The following is a 20,999-nucleotide window of genomic DNA, read 5'->3' as shown; positions in this document are numbered from 1 at the left end:
AAGCGTCGCAAAAAGCAATATATTACCCAAAAAAGAATAGAATTGCTTCTTTATTTGATTTATTAAAAAGTTGGCAATTGGAGGTATCAAAATCAACTAACAAAAGATGTAAGGAAAAACTACACCAATCATCCCTCGCATATTGTGAATATAAAATTTTAGTGTCTCAGAATTAAAATGATCAATTTTAGCCTCTAACGTTCAAAAAACGCTCAAATTTTATCTCTTGTCACCTTATAAATTTGACTGGAATAAGTCACCAATCTATCAATTTTGAAAGTACAAATATGACAATTCACTTATTATGTTCATGCCAAATGCACTGGGCTAACGATTTACTCACTTTTTCATCACTCACCCTCGACCAAGCGGGCCAAACCAAGTACGTACCTACAGGTGCCATGATTCCCACAAACACAAGAAAGTGGCTAAATTCTTTTGCTTTGCTCAGCCACAATTTTCCATCCCACGGACAAACTACTATGTAATGCTATCACCTTCTCAATCATCTTCAATTCTTGACCATGCAACCCAAATGAGTTTCTTCAGTTTCAGTGCTCATGTTTCTTTTGTAACATCCTGTATGTGTTCATAACAGAAATCCAGCTGCCCCAGAGTTTAACTTGAATTTGTGGAAAACATTAGGAAATTAGTAGGAACCCATTTTTAGTGAAGCTGAAGATTATCAGAGACCACCATGATTTTGCCGCTTGATTTGAAAGATTTCCAGGAAAAGCTCTCCATAAAGTTGAGACCTTGGCAGCGTTCTTTTGAATTCTGGGCTCGAACTATTGATATCTACACTGGCTATAAGGTCTCTCTATCCGTGAATTAATATTGGGATTAGCTTAGAATTTTGTTTTTTTTTTTTTCACTTTTCATTTTTGTTTAATGGGGGAAAATTCCTTTCAGGTGTTTCAACTTAAAGTGTGCTTTGAGAAGGATGTGAAAAAGCAGGAGGCAATGTGGGAGAGGCAGCATGAGCTTGCCGCTGACAAGATTTATAATATGTGTGCTGATCTTGGTGGGTTTTTTCTAAAGGTACTCCTGTTGATTGCACCTTTAAAATTTTTAATCTTCTATACTTCTTAAAAGCCATCAATTGTTAAGTTTTGACTATTGTTTGCCTTAAAAGGTTACTCTTTTACTGTGTAATTGGGCTCTTATGGCACTGTTCTGAGTTAAAGATTTTGGTTTAAATAGGTACTACGTGTTTGTGACTTATGGAGGCTGTCATTTTGGGTTCTTTTTTTTTTTTTGTTTCCTTCATGGTTTTGGTGGATTATGTTTTGTATAGGTTGCACAAATAGTTGGGAAACCTGACTTGGCACCAGCTGCATGGGTGAGAAGACTGGTCACACTGTGTGATCAAGCTCCAGCTACGCCGTACAATGTGATCAAAGCTGAGCTGGAGAGGGAGCTTAGTCAAAGTGTTGACGAGTTGTTTGACACATTTGATGCCAATCCTCTTGGTTCAGCTTCAATTGCTCAGGTTTATATAGCAACTTCACTATTTTGGCTAGCTAAAGACTCACAAAGTTTAAGGTTAAAGTTCTGAATGCAAAATAAAGTATCTTTAAGGTTTAATCCATGATCTCTCAACTCGGTTGGTATGCATTAAATTTATAATTTTCATGATTTCTTATTTGTTTCATGGTTCTTTTGTGAGTACTCAACATAAATAATTTGGAATGCTAATCATCATGGAACAACTGGGAAGAACCTCGAGAGATGCATGTCAGTAAAGTTGATTCATCTTGTGATTAAGTTGGCAGTTGAGTAAAAGGATGCATTAGGTCTGTTCTGAAATAGCAAATGGTAACAGCCTGTGTGGGACCTTAAAGTTGTATAAATCGTTTATGTTAACATTGTTTTTACTTATAATTTAGAATTCAAGTGCTCATGATATCTATTCCAGTAAGCAAGGTTGAAATCAGGTTTCCCTATTATACTATTACCCAGGTCGTGCAAATGGGGTTGCTAAGTACATGTCAAATGGAGCATCCAACATTCTACAGTATGATGGATTGATTGGCTTATAAATGTGACAGCGTGATCTAATTGCGTGTTTACAACTTAGGATAGCCTTTCCGAGAAGTGGGATGAAACTCAAATTTTTGACAGGAGGCTGTGTTGGTAGGACTACTGCTTTTGAGGCCCGATTTTTTTCTTTCTTTTGTAACTGTTACTGCAGTATTTTAAGCAACATAATTCCTGAATGATAAATGGGCCTTATCAGTCTATAGATGCACTTTGTTAAAAGTTTCAGAATAAAAAATATGATGGATCCTGCAGCCTGCGGAGAATAATTAGTATCTGAAAGTGCTTGAAGTTTTTGTTCATGTTTTCTGATGGTGCAGTTGGTTTCTTCTTGATTAACAATATCTGATTGTACCGTTACATGTAAACTTGACAGAGTTTTTGGTCTAACCTTTACTCGCTATCCTTTTATTTTAAGACTATACTGATATAATGCGTGCATGTTGATGTCATGTATAACCTAGGTTCATCGAGCACGGCTATGGGGTGACAAGAATGATGTTGTTGTCAAGGTAAGAAGAACTGAAAATCTGCCTGCATCTTTAATATGATTGAGGTCTTAGTCAATATGTTGCTGCAGGTGCAACACCCTGGGGTTCAGCATTTGATGATGACAGACATCCACAACTTGCAAGCTTTTGCTTTGTTTATACAGAAGACAGATATCAAATTTGATTTATATTCTATAACCAAGGAGATGGAGAAACAGGTATGCAGCTCCTTTTCTTTCACAATCATCTGTAGACATTCTGCTGTCCTTGTCTGCCACCACTTTTTTCTTTACTTTATTGGGGAGAGAGGGGGAGGGGTGTTGTCTTTTTTGGGGGGGTGGGGTGGGGGAAGAGGGGGTGTTGTCTTAAAGTTGTTTTAGTTTCCTACTTTTTATTTATATTTTTCATCCAAGTTCTCCATTATGCCATTCTTTTCCTATAAGGTGCACTAATTAGTGAGCACTCTCTTAGTTTGAAGTTCTACTTCAACTTCCTTTGATAAAAAAATTGCTTTTAATTACTGTGAAGTACACCTGAATTTGCTATTCTGTCTTACTCTAGAGAAGTTTGGTCACCTTTCATGTCATGTGTTCCAATTTCAATTCATATGCTACACTGTCTTTTATTTTGTTGTTTCATTTCCCTCTGATCATATCATATCACATGTTGACACATCTCTTGTTCAGTTGATATTTCTTTACATTTATGTCTTATTGCCTTTCTATATATTGTTAAGTGCATAACTATGATCTTTCTCTTTGATCAATTGTTTGATGCTAATTGATTTCATCTTTTCCACAACAGATTGGATATGAGTTCAACTTCTTGAGAGAGGCTGATGCTATGGAAAGAATTCGCAATTTCTTATATGCAAACAACAAAAAGAGCCCTGTTTCGGTGCCTCGCGTGGTGCGGAATTTGGTCACTAGGTACATTTAATTCCATTAGATTTTTTTTTTGGGATCAAAATTTGAAAACTCAACTTAGTTTGATTGAATTGTCATTGTAGGAAGGTTTTGGTAATGGAATGTATTAATGGAATCCCCATTATGAAACTTGGAGATGAGATAGCGAAAAGAGGCATTAATCCTGCTGGTAAGGTAGCAGCAGCAGCAAAGCAGTAAGCCCTTAGATTACCTAGAGAGTATGGTTCTTTTATTTTTGTTCTGCCTGATTTTTTTGTGATTGTGCGCATTGGTGTTGTGATTGTAGCTTTTTACTTCCATTATTTCTGTAACTTTGTGATATCTGCACCATTCTTGTGTAACGTTTGGTGGACACATCAGGAAGTCTTTGATCTGTCTCTCCCCCTCCCAACTTTTTTAAAACTCCACAGAGTTTTTAAGCCTTCTTCGTAAATGAGTAGAGTGCTGGTCTGTGATAGTTCTGGACAAATCTGTAAGAGGTAGCATAGGATGCATCTTGTAGTGGTCTTTTCTCCAATCTGAACCAAATTATTTCACACATAATTGATTGTTTTAAAAGGAAATCTGCTTTACTTTAGCTGAGTGAAGTATAAGAAACCTGAAATATGGATGGTTACTGACTATTATTCTGCTTATTTTAGAGTGGAGTGGTACTTTCTCTTTTTGAGCTGATACTAATATCTATAGTTTTCTTAGAAGAGATGTTTATGGAAATCGTTGTCAAAAACCATTCCTGGGAACAAATTTTACTTGTATTGAGTCTGTGTTTGTTACTCAGCTCCATCTTGAGTTCAAAGTTATGAAATTATGAAACAAGTAGCCTTCGGGAATAACTGCAATTTTATGAAACTATCTTGGTTGAATAAAATGCTTAGAAAATTTAGGCCTCAATCTACTAATTTCAGTAAATAGGTGAATTATCTAATGCCGTGCAAAAACATGGAAAATGTTTTTTGGACTGAACCTAGGTTTCTTAGTTTCATAAGAAGATAGTTTTTAAGGTACCTTCTGCTATTAGAGAACTTGTTAAGAAGTTTCCTCACTTCCCAAAAGCACATAATTCTCCTTGAAAAGACAAATCTACTTTCGCAATTGGAATGATACTAAAACTTAAGACATTTTGCAATCAGACAACTGTAGAGTTTGGTCCTGAGAGTTGGAGAGAAGTGACCCTTATATGTGGTAACATGCTACTGTTGGGAAAAGTGATGAAGAAGGAAAAGAAGATAGGGAAGATGAGATAATTTGGTAACCTGTTGAAGAGAGAATAGCCATTTAAATACATCTCCATTTTGAATCTTATGTCAAAAGAAGTATATGAACTTATTTTTGTGGGGAACAAGAGATGTGGCAAGCAACTAAGTTTGGAGCTTATCTTGATGAAAGATCTCTAGGAATCATCTCACGGACTTTGTCCTAATTGACAGGGGTAAGATATCCCAGGACCTAAATTATAATGGAATGCAGAAATAATCAATATATGGCTGTGTTATTGTTTTGGAAGAGTTCATAAAACAATAATTAAACCTCTATCTACAGCGTAGCTCAAATTGGTAAGGGGTGCAAAATTAACAGGGATAAGATATGTCAGGACCTTAATTTTGATGGATGGTGGAAACCATCAACATAAGCCAGTGTTATTAATTTGCAAGAGTTCTTAAAACAACGGTTAAACCTCTATCTACAGGGTAGCTCAAATTAGTGAGGGATGCTAAACTTCTGAATTTGTCATCTACGCTTTTAAAATATAGCTTGCTACCATGCATATTTTCATAGATGGCTTTTGGAAGAAATTTCTGCATATTGCTAACAAAACTGTTCAACAATTCAACTGGAGTTTGTTATTTTTGTCAGTGACTGACATCCATAACTTATATTAACTGGATGTGATGGGGATAAACTTCATAATCCTTTTATTTCATGTTTCATGATATACATACGTACTTTCACTAGCACTGTTATGTATATGATGGATAACCTACAAAAGTAATTTCATTTTACCTACAAAAGTAATTTCATTTTATCCTTAATCCTTGCTTGTAGCTACTTTGACAGTGGAATAAACAATAATAAAGACGTAACATCTGCTGCCAAATGCAGGAATATCCTGAAAAGTTTGACACTTGCATATGGACAGATGATTCTGAAGAGTGGTTTCTTTCATGCTGATCCTCATCCAGGAAATATTCTGATATGTCGAGGTTCAGAGGCAAGTTGAACATTTCTACTCTCTTTTATTCTGTTTTGACAGTGTTTCCAGATCATCCATTCTGTCTATTAACGGGAAATGGATCTTTTTTGGATGCTCTTTTAGGTTGCTTTACTTGATTATGGGCAAGTGAAGGATCTCCCTAATCAGCTGAGGCTTGGATATGCTAATCTAATTCTTGCAATTGCGGATAAGGATCCTTTAAGGGCAATAGAGAGCTTCAGGTGCTATTACCCTCTCTAAACGTTGGTGTTGTGTGTTCAGTTTAAGTGATAATTAATAGTCATAACATTAGCAGATGTTGAAATTCACTGGAAAAAGAAAAAACGAAAATTGAAAACAGAGGCAGATATGAAAAGGAACAGTTATATATTGAACAATCAAAACTATCTTGGAAGTTATTCCTGGCCTGAAGAAATGAACTGGTAATTCTTCTGTCTAGTATGTTGTGAAATACAACCTTAAATCTCTTACACTGCCTCATCTTCTGTGTCTGTACTAGGGAGCTTGGAATAATTACCTTGACGAAGTGTGAGGATGAGCAGAATGAAATGCTTAAATTGGCAACGACAATGTTTGATACAAAACTACCTCCTGGAGTCATGATGTTGCAGCCTTTTTCAGAAGATTCTTCAATAAAAAGAATTTCTGTGGAGGTTTGTACTGTTTTTAGTAGAGCGATACATGCCAGTTTCTTGATGCTAATTGCTTGTTGAGACTATTGTGTTTACTGGAATATTAAGTCACTTTAGATCTTCTTAAGAACAATTGTAAAAATTTCCCTTTCTCCTTTATAAGCTAATTCAGCAGCAAGTTTGAAACTCACATTAGGTTTAACTCAGTCTGTAAGGTGGCGTTCAGCAATGGTGCAAGAAGTCTTGTAACCTAACCACCAGCCTTAGTTTTTATTATATGCTCATGCAGTCATATATACCATTCATACGTTCTCAACTAAGGCTTAATGTACACAGGACAAATGCTGTATCACGATCAGCATTTATCACAGGTCAAGCATCCTAATCACAATAGGAGATGTAGAATCCTGGACATGGCTTGTACAGGTTTTTATATGGCCTCATGATCTAGGGTATACCGCTTGGTTCTCGAAAGAGTTTGGTTCTCACTCTTCTGGCAGGTAGCCAGCACTTGTATAAATTAAATCTGGCTGATTGCAGGCCTAACAACTTGAAGTCCAAAGCATTAGCCTGAAATGCTCAAGTCAGGTAAGTAGTAGTACTATAACTGAGGTCTTATGAGCATTCATAAAATCTCCGCGCATGATGCAGAAAAGTCTAGAGCATTAGCCTGAAATGCTTAAGTCAGGTTAGTAATGGTACCGTAATTAAGGTCTTATAAGCATCCATAGAATCTCCATGCCTTATGTGGCAAGACGGGCTTTAATCCACATTTTGCACATCTTGAGCTCCAAAATTGTGGAGTTGCAAAGAGGGAGAAGAGAAGCAAGATTAAGCTGTAACATTAAGAGGATCCTTCAAATTGCCAGGCTTGGTGCCCATATTCGCTTGAATTTTGAACAGTTTTTTTCTTCTCCCTCACTTTATATCCTTTAAAAGGGCTGGTAGGATTGATGCGGCTTGGTATCTATTTTCTTTAATGGGAATGGGTTGTCAAAGCATTGGATTTATACCAGGGCATCAAATAGGGGTGGCCTAAATTTTTAAGTTTGGGCTGTATTGACCACTAATGTGGTGGGAACAATATTTTCAGCAAGGATAGAGCATCTCATGTTTGGGCATATTATCCACTTTTAAATTGTAACTTATCTAGAGGACTTCTTGATCCATACTGGAAGCAAGCCAATCTTTCCATTTCTAATTTGGGAACTGAGCATTGCTTTTTGTTTATTGTTTTTTTCAAAGCAGAGGTTGGATTCTTCATATCATAACCCCCCTTAAGAATTATTATAAGTTGACCTCAACAATATCAATAATTTCGGGCCTAATCTTGCAAATTTCGTAGTTTATGTCTTCCCAATGCAATTTAAACCTACAAAGTTCCTACACTTGGAAAGTCTCATTTCCAGGAACATAGTTTTTTTTTTTTTGGGTGATAAAAGGGACTGTAAACTCTGCTCATGAGTATTCACTCTAACTTTTGATTTTTGTTCTTGTTGTTCTATGTTATTTGACATTGAAGGAAATACTTCTAAAAATGATTTAGCTGTAATGAAAAAAATTCCTTATTCTGCTAACTTAGATTCTGAGGTTAAGTCTGGCTTAATTTCTCTTTGCATATGTCTATACATGCCTTAAATTTGGAATCTATTCAGTATTATGTAGAGATATGACTTGAGATGATTCAAATGTTAGATATGTACCCAAAAAAAAAAGAAGAAGAAGAAGAATGATATTTCATTACTGTAGCTGTTTCTTGATGTATGATAAGCTATTATGGGACTCTCGAATCGTGAAGATGATAAACTTGATATGTTAGAAACTGGTTCTTGCAGTGTTTTAAGAATCGGTTGATGATTGCAAGTTATGCTCCAAAATTGTAATTGTCCTGCTGTGATATGATGATGACAGGCTTTTCCAGAAGAACTATTTTCTGTTCTTCGTACTGTGCATCTTTTGAGGGGGCTCAGTGTCGGTATGGGAATTAATTATTCATGTGCTGAGCAATGGAAACCTATTGCTGAAGAAGCTCTGTGTCGTGCGGGCAGGCTACCAGGTATATTTCTAAGTCAGAACATTTGTCTCTTCTAGAATTGGTGTTTCATGGGGCCAAAATGGGAGTGTAGTAATTTGCTGCTGGTGCTTCTTGCCAATGCACGATAATACATCATGTCCAATTTAGGTTTCACTTATAATGTTAGCAATTTTGTTTGCTGGTGTTCATTTTCATAGTGTGCTTTGCACTGAGCAGGCCCTATCAAGCAATGCCATTTCCATGCTGTTGGCCGGGTCTAAGAAATGTAAAATTTGTCTATATAACAGGCTTACAAGTTCCCTTCTGTAAAATTATTCTGATATTTAAACTGTTCAAGTTAATATGATGCTAAATCTGTGTTAATAAATCTTTTTAATTCTGCAACTTTTACCGTCTGTCCCTAAATTACAGTTGCTCCAGACTTTGAGTTATTTTCTTTTCTGTCTGGCAGTGTGTCACCCCACAACAGCAGCTTTCGAGTTCAAAGTTCATTAACATTTTTCATGTGTTGCTTATTTTTTTTTGGGCTTTTTCATGTACTGGTGCAGATAAAAATTCAAGACGAGGACGTAGACGCGGGTACCTCAGAAGGATATTTCGGAGACAGTAAAATAACACATGAAGAAAAGCAGGCGGTTTACAAAAAAATTTGAGACATCTATCATTCTTGGTATAGATAAAAAGTCTATTGTAATACACTAGTAACTGTACACTTGCTGATTTAGAAATTGATGTGATGCTTTTCATTGCTGATGCTCAACCACTAATTGTAGGTGCCAATGCTAAATTGTATGGCACCAAATCAGTTCCTTGTCCATGACACAGGCAAAATCAGTATTCTGTAATAGACTGACATCCAAGATCAATATTCTGCATTTGTGGAAACTACTTTTGTGACCTGACTATTAGCATGAGATCCTCCAGCTTGTGTTGTAGTTTTTGCAGTCCCATTTGGAGGTATTGATTGATGAATAGCATGGAGCAGAATACGGTTCATGCCAAACAGGCAACATTGGAGAGAGGACTGGTAGGGGTGGGCATCCTGACCCGGCGACTCGAAAAACCCGATGATATGATCCGATCCGATCCGTCGGATTACATGCGAATTGGATCATATCCGAATAAAGAAGTTATGCGGGTCAGATTCGAATATATATATTTTTTGTGATCTGCGGATATTCGATCCATAAAGTATTTTTTATATATCAAATACACTAATTTATCTTATTTTTCATTTTTATATCTATGTCCTCTTTCAAAATAAGTTTTCTTTGCATATGATATTAAGTTTTTAAACAAATTGCCTTATAATTTGTGGATTAAAAAAATCTTAAATGTATTGAATCTTATTTGTTCGTATCAAAATAAGGAAAAAAAAAATTTATGGAAGTTACTTTATATTGCAACCCAAAAAAAAAAAAGATTAATTTTGACTAAAAACTCTTTTTTTTTTTTAATGACTAAAAGCTCACGTAAGTCCAACAAATCACTTGCATGATATTTTTGAAACTTTAATACAATTTATATTTCATCTTATCTTTGGAATTTATAACTTTTTTTAAAAGAAATTTTAAATTGGATTTGCATATTGTGAATACCAATATCTAGATATTTGCATTAGCAGATTCAGATGCGGATCATAAAATGATTGATCCGATTTTTACAGGTCGGATTGGCATTTTGTTTCATGGGTCAGACACCCCTGAAGAGGAGGAATTATTTCGATGTCAGAAAAAAAATAAAAATAAAGAGAGACAAATCACAAAAGCTGGTAAACAAAATTAGGCTTTCTTGCTCCTTTGCTTGTGCATGATCTTAAACATCTCCAATCCATGGTAAGTTTTTTCTTGCATTATGATAAAACAACAGATTCATCTGCTGGGTACTCTTGTGCCATCTGGACATTGATAATAATCAAATTTGCAAAAGAACAAAAGGATGGGAGAAAAAAATAAGATCGAATAGCAGACTTATCACAAAATGACATGCAGAAAAATTTGTTAACCTGTAAGCATAAATGTAGAAGATAGAATATTCTATTATGAAATTTGTCAGAACTCTCTATTCTTGACATCTGCGAGTCCTTTGAATTTACTTCAATTGACAATTGGCTTTCACTAAACAAGATGGAAGCAAGGATTCATTGTCAAATTCGGTTATGAATGATACTTGAAGAAAGAAAGAAAGCATAATTAGCTCACATTGGATTAATCTTCAATATACTGATGGCATATGCACTTTCATCATTAGATGCACGACCTATAATCTAATTTGAGTTTAAAATCTAAATTTTGCAGTGTATGCACTGTCAATATATTTAAAATTAATTCTTTGAAGTTTACGAGATCAAATCCCCAGCCATTCTAAGGTAAGTTATCAAAGCTCTTGAAAATTGAGTAAAATGAGTTGAGCTGGATCTTGATGAGTAATTAGTACTACAATTTAAAGAAATGTCACAATATTTGCTGATCAGGTAATGTAACCTTCAGGAGGGACTTCAAAATTAAATTCTATGAACAAATAAGAGATTGCCCTTGCCATCTTTCTCATAGCCCATCAAGGGATTTCAAGCTTCAAGTGGTGTAAACTTGAGTTGGAGCTAGATATTGACATGCAATATGCACTCAGTATTAATTAACTCATTAATTAAGAGGGTTTTCTTGTTATCAATCTAGAAACTATGAAGCTTTTTGCAACTATTTTATAGTAAATAAAGCAAAAGGTCACATTTACCTGTAATTTTTTAGTTATTTGTTTCTTAATCTTCACCAATCATTGCTTAAGCTGTTTAAAATCTTCAGTTTTGAAGACTGCTATAAGCAGATGTATAAAGCATAAATTTACACAACAGAATTCTTGTTGGGAGTTGGAGTATGAATTGAAAAAGAATATACTACCGAGATTGTATCGACAGGAATTAATGATGGATGCTAATATCCAAATACTACAAGCCAAAACCGTACAAAGATGCCTTGCATTTTATAAATCAAGAAAGAATATAAAATTAGGAGAAATGGAAGTAACTATGCGATTCCCAGAAAAAATAATAATTATGTTTCCTAGTTACTTCATTCCCCAATGCGGGCCGGCTGAATAAAATCCTTAATGCCGATTCTTGAAGCCAATGTTGAAACTTTTATTCCATTGGTTTAAAGCTTCATTGCCAATGAAGAAAACCCCCACCTTCCACCAAAAATTACTGATTTAAGTTTAGAAGATGCACAGATATTTTAGTGCTGTAATGAAATAGTATGATTTAGAGCCGACTTTTGTTACATTTTAGGCATTCCCTCGAAGAACAGTGTACTTTTTTTTGGCCAAAAATGTGGTGTGATGTGATGTATGATTAATAGAGTAGTATGGCAATTTTCTTAGCCTCCCTGATTTTCATATATGAGATGTTTTAAAAGTCTTTTTATGTTCATTGTTTTATTTGTCAGCTTCTCTCAGATTGTGGAGTTCATACATAGCATTCGAGCAATGCTAAAAGTAAGATTGGATTGATAACTCAAGAAACAAGTCTTGAGTACTTTCCAGATGATGAGCTACTCACCAATATGCTTAATCATCTTGTCAAGTGTTTTCCATTTCAAGGAAAAAGAGAAACATATGTAAATTCTGCAAATACAAACTAAAAAGGTGAGACTAAATTTTCTTTGTCCAGATTGCAAGTATTAGGCCTTCAAAATTACTGTTACTAATGCTATCATCATACTCAATTTTTTTTTCATCATAATGATCATTAATTAACGTCATAATGAGAATCATTCTAATTATTCGTGGTACTGTTACTATTGTTATCATACTTTAGGGCATCAACAAATGAGGAGTGGACAGAAAAGTGAATAAAAAAGAAGGAAAAAACAGAGAAATAAAGAAAGTACAAAGAAGCATGCAAATTGTAAAACTCATCAGCCAATAGAAATAGAACCATCATTCTTTTCTACTATTTCATAAAGCCATCATATTTAATTGCAGGATTCACAAACCTCGAGTCGCAAAAATTTATATATAATAAATTAATCACGAACCCTGATTCTAGAAGGTAGCAAAGTACAAAGTATATAAACCTCCAAGACATTAGGAAGGTGTACAAAACAGACTTTAATTGCATTTTGTTCTAGTTGCTCTATGTATTTTAATAGAGAAAATCGTTTAAATATTATTTTTGGCATTAAAGTATTTGACAAACTTTATTGTGTTTAACGAACAAGAAAAATTGGGAGTTTGTATCTTGCTATATAAACCAGCCCTGGTGGTTAAATGGTTCTTTCAAGGTCCTCACAAATTATCATTAAAAAAAAAAAAGGAAAAGAAAAAGATGGCCCCTGGTGTTTTGGACCCTGCTGAATCATATAATGATGAGTGCAATTTTGAGGTGTCTGATGCAGGATTTTTTGATCCAGGTTTCAGAACATCATTTTCCCCAATGTGCCAGCCTTTTCTGGGAATGTTGGAAAATGCATCCTTTCTCTGGATTCCTACATTGTCTGATGAGACTGGTGACCAGAAGAGGCTGAAGAGAACTGTTAACTGTACTGATTCTACTGATAACAGTTCTATCAGTTACTCCCGCTCCAGCAGCTTTTCGAGCTCTGGAAGTGGAGGCATTTATCGTACGAGTAGTACCAACAGTGTTAACAGCCTCGGGAGGCATCATTTTCGCGATCACATTTGGACTTACACTCAAAGGTACCTTGCTGCAGAGGCTGTTGAAGAGGCCATCAGTGGTTCTGATCAGGATGCTGGAAATGAAGATCAAGACGATAACGGAGATGGGATGAAATTAGTCCAACTCCTCATTTCTTGTGCTGAAGCTGTAGCTTGCAGGGACAAGACTCATGCCTCTGTCCTATTATCTGAACTTCGAGCCAAAGCATTGGTTTTTGGATCTTCCTTCCAGCGTGTGGCCTCCTGTTTCGTGCAGGGACTGGCTGACCGGCTGGCATTGGTTCAACCACTGGGGACAGTGGGCTATGTTGTACCAAAGATGAATATCATGGATGTTAATTCAGATAAAAGGGAAGAGGCTTTATGCCTTGTTTATGAAACTTGCCCGTACATACGGTTTGGCCACTATGTTGCGAATTCTTCCATATTGGAAGCCTTTGAGGGAGAGTGTTTAGTCCACGTGGTGGACTTGGGGATGACCCTTGGTTTGCCTCATGGCCACCAATGGCGTAGGCTGATTCAGAGCCTCGCCAATCGTGGTGGCCAACCTCCTCGACGCCTCAGGATCACTGCAGTTGGCCTGTCCGTGGAACGTTTCCAGGTCATAGGAGATGAGCTTGAGGCCTATGCACGCAGTCTTGGAATAAATTTGGAGTTTTCAGTGGTGGAAAGCAACTTGGAAAACCTGAAGCCTCAAGATATTAAGGTGCTTGATGGTGAAGTCCTTGTGGTTAATAGCATCCTTCAGCTGCATTGTGTGGTGAAAGAGAGTAGAGGGGCTCTCAACTCAGTATTGCAGATAATTCATGAACTTTCACCAAAGGTTTTGGTTCTTGTTGAACAGGACTCGAGTCACAATGGACCATTTTTTCTTGGGAGGTTTATGGAAGCACTGCATTACTACTCTGCAATTTTTGACTCCCTCGACGCATTGCTGCCTAAATATGACACTAGGCGTGCTAAGATGGAGCAGTTCTACTTCGCGGAGGAAATCAAGAACATTGTGAGCTGTGAGGGGCCTGCTAGGCTCGAAAGGCATGAAAGGGTGGATCAGTGGAGGAGGAGGATGAGCCGCGCCGGATTTCAGGCTGCGCCAATCAAGATGATAGCACAGGCTAAGCAATGGTTGGCAAAGACTAATTCTTGTGAAGGTTATACCATTGTGGAAGAGAAGGGCTGCTTGGTTCTTGGCTGGAAATCAAAGCCCATCATTGCAACTTCATGCTGGAAATGCTGAATTATGGCTTCCCAATTCAACATATTCCACTTAACCACTCATGAAGATTGCATTCAAGTTGCTATGCCAAAATAAAGCAATCCAGCTGGTTAGTGGGAATTGGGAGCTTTTCTAATAAAAGCAGTGAGTGATCATCTGCAACAAGATTCAGTGATTACAGTCACTGAATTTGGAGTGAAAATAAGCCTTCTGAATAGTGTGTGACCTTAATATTATCCCATACCAAAAAAAAAAAAGAAAAAGAAAGGGACAACTAGTGTGACCTGTTGAGGTGATGAAAAGATGAAATAAACTAGTATTGGTGGTTTGAACTGCTTACTGACTGAGTTTTGATGTACAGATGGGACATTTCTGATTCATTGATGGCCAAAATGGCCCTGGCTAATTGTAGTTTATTTTTTCGTTTAGCCATGTCAATTTTATTAACATGTCAGACATGGCTGCAACAACAACTTGCTCTAGTAAAGATGTGCTTCACTATTCTCTCCATCTCAAAGTAAATGTCCTACTTTTGACATGAAACAAGAGGTTCTAAGAACAAATTACAGAACTATTAAAAAGGCAAGGTGAAGGAAATAATAGTACAAGAAACCAAGATTAAACTGCAAATAGAAGTACCAACAAATAATTTAACACCAGGTAGCATATTTAGCAGTTTGTAAATATGAATACTAGGGGATTGGTCACTAATTTCGCAAGTTGAATTAAAACGAACGGAAAAAAATTAAAGTGCCGATTTGCTCAATCGATCTTAGATTAAATTCAAGAAATAAATAATCAACCTGTAGAATGTCACGCTTACAATCGTGTCCAGAAATAACACAACACACTCTAAAGTTGACGGTCAAAAATTAAATGTATCATAGCACAATAATTCTATAAATCCAGGGGATGGGACTGAAAAGAAAACAAAATTTGAATAAAATGGAGACCAACTAGGAGTTTGGAAGGGGCCGAAGAAAATACTCCTAGTCTGGAAAGCTGAACAAATAAAGTGGGTGTTTTGGTAAAATGACCTGGGTTGGGGTATGTGTAAAATTGCCCAAAAAATTTGAACCATTTCTCGATTTGTGCGTGTCATCCTTGCGCAGGGGCCATGCTAATCTTCTCTGTATCGTTCCAATTTTATCGGATGTCCCCGAAGGGACGGGCCTTTGTTGGAGGACAAAATTAGATAAAGGTGGAAATTAGTTACTTTCTCGTCGATGTGGGATCTTATGGGAAGTCTCGTTGTCAGCACACCACCGCTGGTGGACTTGGGAAATATATTACAGCCACTCAGTTTTGGAGGCCATCTTCATTTAATAAATCAAGAAAAAACATCAAATTTGTGAAGCCCACGTTTTAGATGTGTATCAAATGCATTCCATATATAGAAGCAAAAAAAAGAGAAGGGATTAAAGCATGATGAAACCAGTTGAAATTTTTTCAACAAAAGTTGTCATCTGAAAAACCATTATGCTAAAACACATATAACTGTTGTCCAGCTTAATTGAGACAATTGGTTTCGAGCTAGATCCTTGAGTTTTTATCCACTATCAGTGTAATGAATTTTTTATATTAATAGATGTGGATATATGTCATCTATACTTAACGTGAATTTTAAATTTGAAATTCGATTATTTGATAATGTATCTATATCTGTTCGTGTATACACTAACAGTGCGTAAAAAATTTACTCTGTTATTATTACTTTTGTGTTCTATTGACAACATGAACTGTGCATCACTTTGTCTTCTAAGTTATTACATGAAATAGTTAAACATGAACATCCCCCACTCCCACAAAAGGAAAAAGAAAAAACAAACTACTTCTTGACTATCCAAGACGAGAGAATCTAAAATATCGAACTAGAATAAGATCAAACAGGAATATACTGCAGTGGTCGGGTGAAGTTTTCTCAAATGTAACAGGGCCAAATGATCTTCTGCGATGGATGCTTGATAGAAGTAGTTGATTCTTCCAACAAACAGCCATCTTTCTTCTTTCTTTTTCAGTCTGACTAGGCAAATCTAGCATATCATCCGCTGCCGGTGAACAACACAGCTTCGAACCAATTATTCAGTAGATTCTCTACTCTGGCCTATTGCATATTCATGCAATGTAATGCAAAAGAAAATATTAGATGAAGCATTTTCAAGTATTTGCTAAATTTCCTCGCATGTCATTGAGCGTCTTTTTGGCAACTCTTGGTATGCCTAACTTAATAGAACTATGATTGTTAATCAATTTTCATCGACCATGGGGTTTGTGTGGATAAGTCACTATGAGGTGAAAATTTTGTAACTACGTGATCAACGCATTTTGGAACCACATCTTTATCTTTCACAAATTGCTGCTATATTAACATTCATTTTACATTCTATTATTCTCTAAAAAAAGAAAGTCGATATACTTTTTTAGGTGACTAATTTAGTGATCAAAATTCAAATATTTGCGCTATGGCAAAATTGAATGAGGTACCTCAACTATCTTTCCATTTCCAAATATCCGTAAAATCAACTTATTTTAAACAATCTTGAATGTATTCATTATGAGAAATTCTTGATACTAATATTTGGCGTCACAAAGTCATAATTTGAATCGTCATTTTATCCGAAACGAAGATTAGAGTAAATGGCACAAATTGTCATCAAACTATTTCGGATTCTCTCCTTTGGTCACTATATTTAAATGGGAATTCAACTAATTAAAACATACATTTTATGACCAAAAAGTGTATATTTTCATTAGTTGAGTGACTAAAAATGTAAGAATTTACTAGTTATGGCGACAAAAAGATTTTACTTTTTTATTAGTTAAATGATCATTTTTGGTTAGAGTAACCAAAACCAAAAAGCCTAATAATTTAGTAACTGTTTGTGCCATTGCCCTAAACATTAGTATAAGATATCTTACTTTTTAATGGATCAACTACCTAAATAAAGAGCTCCATTGGTAACATTTGGATGAAAATTCCCCTCTCCACCTATCACTCGTACAATAATACATGACCATTGACTTGCTACTTTTTTTTTGTTTTTTTATCTTTGGGTAATAATTGACTTCCCATTTGCTACAGACAATTTGAACCCCAAGAATACCTAAAATAGAAAGAGGGAAAAAAAAAGAAAAGAAAAGAGAAAGAGTACCAACTGATAATAGGGATGATTTCAGAAACCTCCCTTGAGGTTTCTAACAATTTCACTCGCTGCCCTTGAGATTTGCAAAATAACACTAACCTTTCTTATAGTGTCTTATCAGAGCAAAATTACTCATGTGCCCTAAGATATTATGTCTTATTGGAAACTAACATCTAGCAATTAAGTAATTAGGGAACTAATTAATTGTTAGTAACTAAATAACGAAAATAGCTATTAGAAAACTTTTTAATGATGAACAATAACTTGCAATTACAAAATATTGCCAATTGATGTATCAAATATTTGTTCACTCTCAGAGATTGATACACCAAATAACAATTTGTTTGGATGTTTTGTACTCTTAAAAATTTTCATAGTTGCCTTGCGATTGTACTTGCAATATTTGTTCTTGATGCTAAAGTATGCAAGTGAATTTTATGATTTCCTCTTGTAGTTTGATAGGGCTATAGTTTCTACACCTATGCTTCACCTTCAACTTGCGAAATCTACACAAAATCACTATTTTTCTGCCCCAAATTTTGCTACTTGAAGTGAAAATGAGATCCATGTTAATGTTTCTTGTTGCCTTTATATGCAAAATGGTAAAGACCTAAAAAAAATAGCCGTTATAATCCAATGCACTAGTCGTTGATTTAACTTTGTAGAGAAAGTTTACTTATTTTTGTTTCTTTGTTATTTGCATTTACCTTCCTTCACTTTTATTAATATATTTTTTATTCCTTTACAATACAACTTGTATACAAACATAAAGGGCATTTGTGGAATAAGAGTTTTACCTCTTTTTTCAAAGTACTTTTTTAATGATATTTTTTCTGATTTGGACTGATTTTGTTATCAAAATCTTAACTTCAGAGGGGCCTAGTGTAATTTTACAAACCTCAAATGAGGTCAATGAAGTTGTTAGAAACCTCAAGGGAGGATTTTGAAATCATCCCTTGATAATATGATAAAAAAAATATTGGCTATGCTCCCAAGGGAATATTTGCAATTGCATCTTTCTCCAATTCAATTTTATACGCTGCTACCTCAGGACAGGGAAACAGATGATGGAGACTTTGGCTGTAGCGTTGGGAGGAGCCATCCCCAGCCCTCGTGTTGCATGCTTCCTACCTTCTTCTTCTTCTTCTTCGGTCAGCTCATTAACGGCTAGAAATTCAGTCAGTTTATCCTACTCAGCCTCCAATCTCACCCTCCACCGGAATCTAGCAGCATTTCAGCCACCATCCCATCTATTCTCATGCCCCAAATCTTCTCCCCATGCGCCCAAAAACTCACGCAAAACCCACGTTTTCCTTCCTCACTTAGTTGCTTCCCTGGTACTACAATTATTTGAAGTTTTCTGTATACCTTTAAGACAAGAAGTATTTCGAGTAATATGGGGATCCCAGTTGAGAAATTTTTACAATTTTTACCTTGATTTTGGGTGCAGGAAGTCGAGCAGACTTATATTATGGTTAAGCCAGATGGTGTTCAACGTGGTCTTGTAAGCTTCTTGTTGTATCTTTCATTATAAAGTTTACTTCTTGATTATTAGTTTTATCACGATCTTTTGATTTGGGAAAATTTGGGCTGAATTTAGGTTGGGGAGATAATTTCAAGATTTGAGAAAAAAGGGTTTAAGCTAACAGGGTTGAAGCTTTTTCGATGCCCCAAGGAATTGGCTGAGGTTTGCTTTCTGAAGCTTTACATGTGTCAAGAAAGGCCGACTTAGGATCTGCCCTTTTGGTTTGACTTTTTGAATTTTCTCCTTTTTGTCCTTTTTGGGCAGCAGCCTGTAACAAATGAAGTGTAATTGGCCTAATCTGAGACCAATTTTGATAGTAGATTCCAGCTTGACTGTTCTTCGGATTTTAATTTTAAAACTAAGCAGTTTGTGTTCTTTGTTTTATGAACTTTTATGATGATATAGGAGCATTATAAGGAGCTGCAGTCGAAGCCATTCTTCCCCAAATTAATCAATTACATTACTTCTGGTCCTGTTGTTTGTATGGTATGTCCTTGTTTTAGCCTTCATCCTCTTAAACAACTTGTTAAATTTGCAGATAAATAAATCTAGAAATCATGGGATTCTATGAACATTTTTAAAAAATGTTATATTGTTGGCTAGGCATGGGAGGGTGTTGGTGTGGTTGCATCTGCTCGTAAACTGATAGGAGCTACAAATCCTCTTCAAGCTGAACCAGGCACAATCAGAGGGGATCTGGCTGTACAAACAGGAAGGTTAGGTCCTAGTTTTTTCTATCTTTAATCTGATAAGCTTGGAACTTGATGTCGAATAGATATGGACTCTTTTTTTTTTTTTTGGGTTCTCTAAGCAACAATCTCCAATACTAATATTTGGCGATCTTTGTGGACAGGAATGTGGTTCATGGTAGTGATAGCCCTGAGAATGGCAAGCGTGAAATAGGTAACGCTATGCAGTTTTGATGCATTGATGTGATTTGCTTAGATGATTCTGATATTTCTTACATAATTTATCATTTGATAAAAGGAAATTCATTAAAGTTGGATAAAGGATAAAGTAAATTTGTATGAGTTTGATAATTTGGATAAATCAAAGTCCTCCAAGGATGCTATTCTCTATACGGCTTGAAGTTGGTCTTATGTGTTTGTACTTCCTATTTGAATTTCAATTTATGGAAATCTTGACATTTATCATCTCATTTTAATAATCTATTTTGGTGCAAATGCGATGTCAGTCTGTCTTTGTGCATGTACATTCACATGGCAAGCCCATTTAATGTCAGAGAACCTTAATACATCACAATGAATAGGCTGCTCTAGGCTATCCCATCCCTCATTCTCCAATGTTGTTTACAAATGCATAACTCTTGATAGAAACTGCTGGCATTTTGCATCTGACAAATTTGTGTCTGACAAGTTCATAAATGTATAGGTTAGAGAGCAGACTAGTTTAAGTTGTCTCATATGGCATGGTAACCAGAATGGTGATTTTTGGTAATGAAATTGTAAGGATGGACATAGGATGAATGGTTTGCTGTTTGAGCTCTATTTTTTTTTCATCTGAAATGGTACTTGCCTTGAAAGAAGTCCCTATACGAATATGGACCAACTTGAAGAACATAACTTGTGTTCAGTAGTGATTCCCTCACTATTCATCTTGTTTGTCCCTCCTGCAGGTCTGTGGTTCAAAGAAGGCGAAATATGTGAATGGATACCAGTTCAAGAACCATGGGTGATTGAATGATATTTAGTCACATTGTCACGAGTTATTTTTGTTTTGGGAGGTTACTCCAACAGGCAACAGCCACCTCTAGAAGGCAGATTAATTGAGTTTTCTACCTCTATTGTTGCAGCGATTCCACGCATAATTTTGCATATTAACTCCACATATTTTTATGTATCAGTGAAATGAGAACAGAAAGAAATAAAAAGATACATTTCTTTTTATCAAGTTTTGCAGTATTGCTTCAATTCCTTTTAGATAGAATGTGCAGGGTCCTGCTATGAAAATGGTAACCCTCAGCAAAGCCCAAAAGATGAACATTTGGTCTGTATAGAGGCATGCAAGCAGAGCACCTACCGCGAGATCTGTATGCCATGTATGCAGAGTATAGACTGCAAACTCCATTGTACATCCAAATTCATTCT

The 20,999-nt window shown here is 35.8% G+C and overlaps 3 protein-coding genes and 1 non-coding gene across 9 annotated transcripts; 3 read left to right on the top strand and 1 right to left on the bottom strand.

The window, feature by feature from the left end:
• The first annotated feature begins 326 nt into the window (after positions 1–326).
• On the top strand, positions 327–9,233 carry LOC113739823 (uncharacterized). Of its 6 annotated transcripts, XM_072047518.1 has the most exons (13): positions 327–814; positions 913–1,041; positions 1,298–1,492; positions 2,505–2,552; positions 2,621–2,749; positions 3,336–3,460; positions 3,541–3,651; positions 5,558–5,666; positions 5,772–5,890; positions 6,169–6,322; positions 6,638–6,753; positions 6,842–6,889; positions 8,213–8,356. In XM_072047518.1, exons 1-12 carry the CDS (start codon positions 698–700, stop codon positions 6,873–6,875), a joined length of 1,386 nt encoding a protein of 461 aa, XP_071903619.1. In that variant the 5' UTR covers positions 327–697; the 3' UTR covers positions 6,876–6,889; positions 8,213–8,356. The 6 variants fall into 6 exon arrangements, 5 of the variants coding, with proteins under 5 accessions (XP_071903619.1, XP_027122973.2, XP_027122972.2 ...); XR_003460327.2 differs by having other exon boundaries at positions 6,638–6,889; XM_027267172.2 differs by lacking the exons at positions 6,638–6,753; positions 6,842–6,889 and adding an exon at positions 8,885–9,233 and having other exon boundaries at positions 913–1,024; positions 8,213–8,357.
• Positions 9,234–12,627: 3,394 nt separating this feature from the next.
• LOC140005704 (GRAS family protein RAD1-like) lies at positions 12,628–14,562 on the top strand. The gene has a single exon (XM_072046731.1). It carries the CDS (start codon positions 12,658–12,660, stop codon positions 14,242–14,244), a length of 1,587 nt encoding a protein of 528 aa, XP_071902832.1. The 5' UTR covers positions 12,628–12,657; the 3' UTR covers positions 14,245–14,562.
• A 727-nt stretch (positions 14,563–15,289) lies between these two features.
• LOC140006169 (U6 spliceosomal RNA) lies at positions 15,290–15,392 on the bottom strand. The gene has a single exon (XR_011813809.1). It is a non-coding gene; the product is annotated as a U6 spliceosomal RNA (small nuclear RNA).
• A 2,965-nt stretch (positions 15,393–18,357) lies between these two features.
• On the top strand, positions 18,358–20,798 carry LOC113738425 (nucleoside diphosphate kinase 2, chloroplastic). Its single transcript, XM_027265622.2, has 7 exons — positions 18,358–18,703; positions 18,817–18,870; positions 18,967–19,053; positions 19,297–19,377; positions 19,495–19,607; positions 19,745–19,794; positions 20,528–20,798. The coding sequence occupies exons 1-7, from the start codon at positions 18,431–18,433 to the stop codon at positions 20,593–20,595; spliced, it is 726 nt and encodes a 241-aa protein (XP_027121423.2). The 5' UTR covers positions 18,358–18,430; the 3' UTR covers positions 20,596–20,798.
• Positions 20,799–20,999: the final 201 nt, after the last annotated feature.

This window comes from Coffea arabica, chromosome 4e, assembly GCF_036785885.1.
Source record: "Coffea arabica cultivar ET-39 chromosome 4e, Coffea Arabica ET-39 HiFi, whole genome shotgun sequence".
In the NCBI taxonomy this organism is placed as follows: domain Eukaryota; kingdom Viridiplantae; phylum Streptophyta; class Magnoliopsida; order Gentianales; family Rubiaceae; genus Coffea; species Coffea arabica.
The sequence above is the reverse complement of the archived record's forward strand: the minus strand, read 5'-3'. Positions and strand labels throughout refer to the sequence as shown.